The sequence below is a fragment of the Rhinolophus ferrumequinum genome, chromosome 5, assembly GCF_004115265.2.
Source record: "Rhinolophus ferrumequinum isolate MPI-CBG mRhiFer1 chromosome 5, mRhiFer1_v1.p, whole genome shotgun sequence".
NCBI classification, from domain to species: domain Eukaryota; kingdom Metazoa; phylum Chordata; class Mammalia; order Chiroptera; family Rhinolophidae; genus Rhinolophus; species Rhinolophus ferrumequinum.
Window position 1 is genome coordinate 27494978 of NC_046288.1, and position 6380 is coordinate 27501357.

The following is a 6380-nucleotide window of genomic DNA, read 5'->3' on the forward strand; positions in this document are numbered from 1 at the left end:
GTGTGTGTGTGTGTGTGTGTATAAAATTATAGTTGATATTCAATATTATTTTATATTAATTTCAGGTGTGCAAGCGCAATGGCTAGGCATTTATATAATCTATGAAGTGATCCCCCCCATAACACCAGTACCCATCTGACACCCTACATAGTCCTTACTACATGACTGACTATATTCCCCATACTGTATTTCACATCCCTGTGACTACCAATTTGTACTTCTTAATCGTTTACCTTTCTCACTCATCCCCTAACCCCCCTCCCACCTAGCAACCATCAATATGTTCTCTGTATCTATGAGTCTTTTCTGTTTTGTTTGCTTGTTTATTCTGTTCTTTAGATACCACATATAAGTGAGATCATATGTTATTTGTCTTTCTCTGTCTGTCTTGTTCCGTTTAGCATAACATATTCTAGGTCCAGCCATGTTGTTGCAAACAGTAAGATTTCATTCTTTTCTAATGGCAGAGTAATACTACGTTGTATAAATGTACCACAATTTCTTTATCCAATTGTCTATTGATGGGCATTCCGATTGTTTTCATATTTTGGCTATTGTGAATAGCGTTAAAGTAAAACTAGGAGTGCATATATTTTTTCAAAATACTACTTTGGATTTCTTTGGATCAATCACCCAGAAGTGGAATTGCTGGGTCATAAGGTAGTTCTGTTTTTAATTTTTTGAGGAACCTCAATACTGTTCTCCATAGTGGCTGACCCAATTTGCAATCCCACCAACAGTGCATGAGGATGTCCTTTTCTCCATGTACTCGCCAGCACTTATTTGATTTATTGATGATAGCCATTTTGACAGGAGTGAGGTGTTATCTCATTGTGGTTTATGTTTGCATTTCTTTGATGATTGGTGATGTTCAGCACCTTTTCATATATGTATTAGCCATCTGTATGTCCTCCTTGGAGAAATGTCTGTTCAAGTCCTCTGCCCATTTTTTAATTGGATTGTTAGTTTTTGGTGTTGAGTTGTTTTTTTAAAATAAAGTTTGGATATTAATCCCTTATCAGATGTAGCACTGGCAAATATCTTCTCCCTTTCAGTAGGATGTCTTTTTGTTTTGTTGATGGTTTTCTTTGCTGTGCAAAAGCTTTTAATTTGAGGTAATCCCATTTGTTTATTTATTTATTTTTTTTGTTTCCCTTGCCTGAGGAGAATTATCAGTAAAAATATTACTAAAGGTAATGTCTGAGAGTTTACTTCCTGTATTTTCTTCTAGGAACCTAATGGTTTGGGTCTTACATTTAAGTCTTTAATTCATTTTGAGTTTATTCTTGTATATGGTGTAAGAAGGTGGTCCAGTTTCTTTCTTTTTTTTTTTTTTTGCATGGATCTGTCCAGTTTTCCCAGCACCATTTATTAAATAGACTGTCTTTATCCCATTATGAATTCTTGCTTCCTTTGTCATTGATTAAACGACCATATAAGCATGGGTTTATTTCTGGGTTCCAAATGCTGTTCCATTGATCTATGTGTCTGTTTTTATGCCAGTACCATGCTGTTTTTATAACTATAGCCTTGTAATATAATTTGATATCAAGTAGTATGATACCCCCTTATTTCTCAGGATTGCTGTTGCTGCTGTGTTTCCCCGAAAATAAGACCTAACCATACAATCAGCTCTGATGCATCTTTTGAAGGAAAAATTAATATAAGACCCGGTCTTATTTTACTACGAGTAAAATAAGTAAGATTTTACTTTACTATAAGTAAAATAAGACTGGATCTTTATATTACAATATAATGTAATATAATATAATACCAGCTCTTATATTAATTTTTGCTCCAAAAGATGCATTAGAACTGATTGTCCGGCTAGGTCTTATTTTCGGGGAAATACGGTATTTAGGGTCTCCTATGGTTCCATATAAATTTTAGGATTATTCTACTTCTGTGAAATTTGCCATCTGTATTTTGATAGGGATTGTGTTGAATCTATATATTGCTTTGGGTAGTATGGACATTTTACCTATATTAATTCTTCTTGTCCATGAACATGGTATATGTTTCCATTTATTTGTATCTTCTTTAATTTCTCTCTTCATTGTCTTATAATTTTCTGAGTAAAGGTCTTTTACTTCCTTGGTTCAATTTATTCCTAAGTATTTTATTATTTTTTTGATGAAATTTTAAATGAGATTGTTTTCTTAATTTCTCTTTCTGATAGTTCGTTATTGGTGTATAAAAATGCAAGCTATTTCTGAATTATTAGTTTTGTATCCTGCTACTTTACTAAATTCATTTATCAGTTTTAATAGTTTTTTGGTGGAATCTTCGGGGTTCTCTATATAGTGTCATGTCATCTGCAAATAATGATAATTTTTTTTTTTTGTTCTTTCTTTTCCATTTGGATGCCTTTTATTTCTTTTTCTTGTCGGATTGCTGTGACTAGAACTTCCAGTACTATATTGAATAAAAGCGGTGACAATGGACATACTTGTCTTGTTCCTGATCTTAAGGGGAATGCTTTTAGCTTTTCCTCATTCAGTATATTAGCTGTTTGTCATATATGGCTTCTATTATGTTAAGATATGGTCCTTTTATTCCCACTTTGCTGAGAGTTTTGTTTTATTATTATTATTATTATAAATGGATGCTGGATTTTGTCAAATGCCTTTTCCACATCTATTGATAAGACAATATGATTTTCATTTTTATTTTGTTTATGTGGTGTATCACATTAATTGATTTGTGGATATTGAACCAACGTTGCATTCCAAGGATGAATCCCACTTGATCGTGGTGTATTATCTTGTTAATGTACTGCTGAATTCGGTTTGCTAGGCTTTTTGCATCTATATCATTAGGGATTTCGGCCTATAGTTTTCTTTTTTTGTAATGTGTTTGGTTTTGGAATCAGGGTAATGGTGGCCTCTTGAAACGAGTTTGGGAGTCTTCCCTCCTCTGCGATTTTTTGGAATAGTTTGAGGAGAATAAGTATTAATTCTTTTTTGAATTATTGGTAAAATTCATGTGGGAAGCCATCTGGTCCAAACTTTAGTTTGTTGGGAGCTTGTTGATTACTGATTTAATTCCATTTTGTTGGTAGAAATCAGTCTGTTCAGATTTTCTGTTTCTTCTTGGTTGAGCCTTGGAAGATTGTATGCTTCAGGGCATTTATCTGTTTCTTCCAGATTGTCCAATTTGTTGCTGTATAGTTTCTCATAGTATTTTCTTAATTTTTTTTTGTATTTCTGTGCTGTCAATTGTCACTTCTCTTTCATTTCAGATTTTATTTATTTGGGTTCTCTTTTTTTCTTGATGAGTCTGGTTAAAGGTTTGTCAATTTTTTTTTATATTTTAAAACATATATTTTGTATCTTTTTTTTTTTTTTAAGGTTTTATTGGGGAAGGGGAACAGTGTGTATTTTTCCAGGATTTTTTCCAAGTTGTTGTCCTTTCAATCTTAGTTGTGGAGGGTGCCATTCAGCTTCAAGTTGTTATCCTTTAAGTCTTAGTTGTGGAGAGCACAGCTCAGCTTCACGTCCAGTTGCCATTGCTAATTGTAGGGGGCACAGCCCACCATCCCTTGCAGGAGTCAAACCAGCAACCTTGTGGTTGAGAGGATGCACTCCACCCAACTGAGCCATCCGGGAGCTCAGTGGCAGCTCAGGTCAAGGTGCCGTGTTCAATCATTAGTTGCAGGGGGCGGAGTCCACCATCCCTTGTGGGAAATCAAACCGGCAACCATGTGGTTGAGAGCTTACTGGCCCATGTGGGAATCGAACCGGCAGCCTTCGGAGTTAGGAGCATGGAGCTCCAACCACCTGAGCCACCAGGCCAGCCCCAGGTTTGTCAATTTTTTTTTATCTTTTCAAAAAAACTAAGTCTTGGTTTCATTGGTCTTTTTCACTTTTTTTTTTTTTTTTTTTTTTTTTTTGGCCTCTATTCCATTTATATCCACTCTGATCTTTATTATTTCCATCCTTGTACTCACTTTGGGCTTTGTTTGCTATTCTTTTCCCAGTTCCCTTACGTGTAAAGATAGACTGTTGATTTGAGATTTTTCTTGTTTCTTCATATAGGCCTGCAGTGCTATGAATTTTCCTGTTAGGACTGCTTTTTCTGTGTCCCGTAGATTTGGGGTTGTGTTTTAATTTCCCTTTGTCTCAAGATGTTTTTTGATTTCTTCCTTGATCTCATTGTTGATCCATTCATTATTTAGTAACATGTTATTTAGTCTCCATATTGTTGTGTGTTCTTCAGGTTTTTTTTTTCATTTGTTTGTTTTGTTTTGTTTTTTGTAGTTTCTAATTTCATACCACTGTGGTTAGAGAAGATGCTTGATATGATTTCAATGTTCTTAAACTTGTTGAGACTTGGTTTGTGGCCTCAGATATGATCTATCTTGGAAAATGTTCCATTTGCTCCTGAAAAGAATGTATATTCAGCTGCTTTGGATGAAATGCTCTAAAACTATCAATTAAATCCATCTGGTTTAGTGTGTCATTTAAGGTTGCTGCTTCTGTGTTGATTTTTTGTCTGGAAGATCTTTTTATTGGTGTCAGTGGGGTGTGGAAGTCCCCTACTATGATTGTTTTACTTTATGTTCATCAATATGTGCTTTACATATTTAGGTGCTCCTGTGTTAGGTATATAAATTTTTACTAGGGTGATGTCCTCTTGTTGGATTGATCCCTTTATTATTATTTTATGTCCTTAGTTATAGAGTTTCTGTTTAGCTAGTCTTCAGATGATTGTTGAAGTTGATTGTTCTATAATTTATTTGTAATTTTGGTGTGATCCTGGGATGCAGTAGGCATAGTATTTACCTAATATGCCACCTTGCACATGTCTCAGATTGTTTTAATTATCTAGAGGAGTTCTTTGGAAAATTCTATGGTAAACTTTTCCAATAATTCTGCCAGCATAAAATTTTAACTTTAAAAAAAATGAATTTATGGCTCATGCTGGAGAATGTTTGTTGTGAGACTTTGATGATGGTCTTTGGACCAACAAAGGAAGGGATGTTTTTCTCATCTGGACCACTTGGATCCTGGTGTGTATGTTTTAGGAGGGCCTTGAGAACCCTTGTGATCTGATATTCCTATTTTCATAATATTTACACAATATTTGTATTCTTTGCATTGTTACTGATTATGGTCATTTATAGTGTGCCCAGGTATAAAAGAAAAAGATGATTATAATATTTTTGTCATGTCAAAGGATTTGATGTGTTCATATTAGGTTAATGGGAGGGATGAGACAGCAGGTTTCTTAGGAAAGAGAAGGAATGAGACATGCAGATCTGGTTTGGTTATATAAGAATAATAACCATTATTTCAAATTGTCTTCAACAAAGACACTGCATTGCTCACCATATCTGTAAGTAGCTAAGTGATGCTGTACCTATTTTGAAAGAAGGGGACATATGTAATTACTTTTGCACCAACCTAATATATGTACACACACATTGGAGAGAATGAAAATTCAAGAAGTTTCTTTAGGGTATGGTTTCTACATTATCAAACCTACAAGTGGGGGGACATTACATCCACTATCAAAAGCTGAAATGAGGAGTTTGGGAGTTGCGGGCTTGGGTGCAGACATGGCCAAGTCCAAGAACCACATCACGCACAACCAGTCCCGAAAATGGCACAGAAACGGCATCAAGAAACCCCGATCACAAAGATATGAATCTCTCAAAGGGGTGGACCCCAAGTTCCTGAGGAACATGCGCTTTGCCAAGAAGCATAACAAGAAGGGCCTGAAGAAGATGCAGGCCAACAACGCCAAGGCCTTGAGTGCACGGGCTGAGGCCATCAAGGCCCTCGGAAAGTCCAAGGAGGTCAAGCCCAAGATCCCAAAGGGCGGCAGCCGCAAGCTCAGTCGACTTGCCTACATTGCCCACCCCAAGCTTGGGAAACATGCTCGAGCCCGCATCGCCAAGGGTCTCAGGCTCTGCCGGCCAAAAGCCAAGGGCAAGGCTCAAACCAAGGCCCCAGCTGGTCCTGCAGCTGCAGCTCCGCCTCCAGCTCAGGCCCCGGCTCCCAAAGGTGCCCAGGCTGCCACGAAGGCTCCAGAGTAGAGGCCTCTGTCTGCCGATGGAGGACGGAGAGACTGGGGACCCTGGGCTGCTGTCTGCGTGGGGCTAGTGTCCTCCTGTGTTACCTGGACCAATAAAGCTGAGGCAGGATCTGGAAAAAAAAAAAAAAAAAGCTGAAATGAGAGTGAAAGCAATCAAGTGAATCTTTTTAAAGGGCTGTGAAGTAAAGAGAATTAGATACTGAAACACAAGTCTTTCATAAATAGCTCAGTTTTATAATAGGAAGCAGTTATAGCTGTTGTTACATTTCTAAATCCACATTCATTTTGATGAGAATTGACTTAAACTGGATGAAGGTAAATGGCTTGAAATGTTTTTAGGT

General features: G+C 36.7%; 1 protein-coding gene across 1 annotated transcript; it reads left to right on the forward strand.

Moving 5' to 3' along the window:
• Positions 1–5508: 5508 nt before the first annotated feature.
• On the forward strand, positions 5509–6153 carry LOC117022377 (60S ribosomal protein L29-like). The gene has a single exon (XM_033106403.1). It carries the CDS (start codon positions 5525–5527, stop codon positions 6038–6040), a length of 516 nt encoding a protein of 171 aa, XP_032962294.1. The 5' UTR covers positions 5509–5524; the 3' UTR covers positions 6041–6153.
• Positions 6154–6380: the final 227 nt, after the last annotated feature.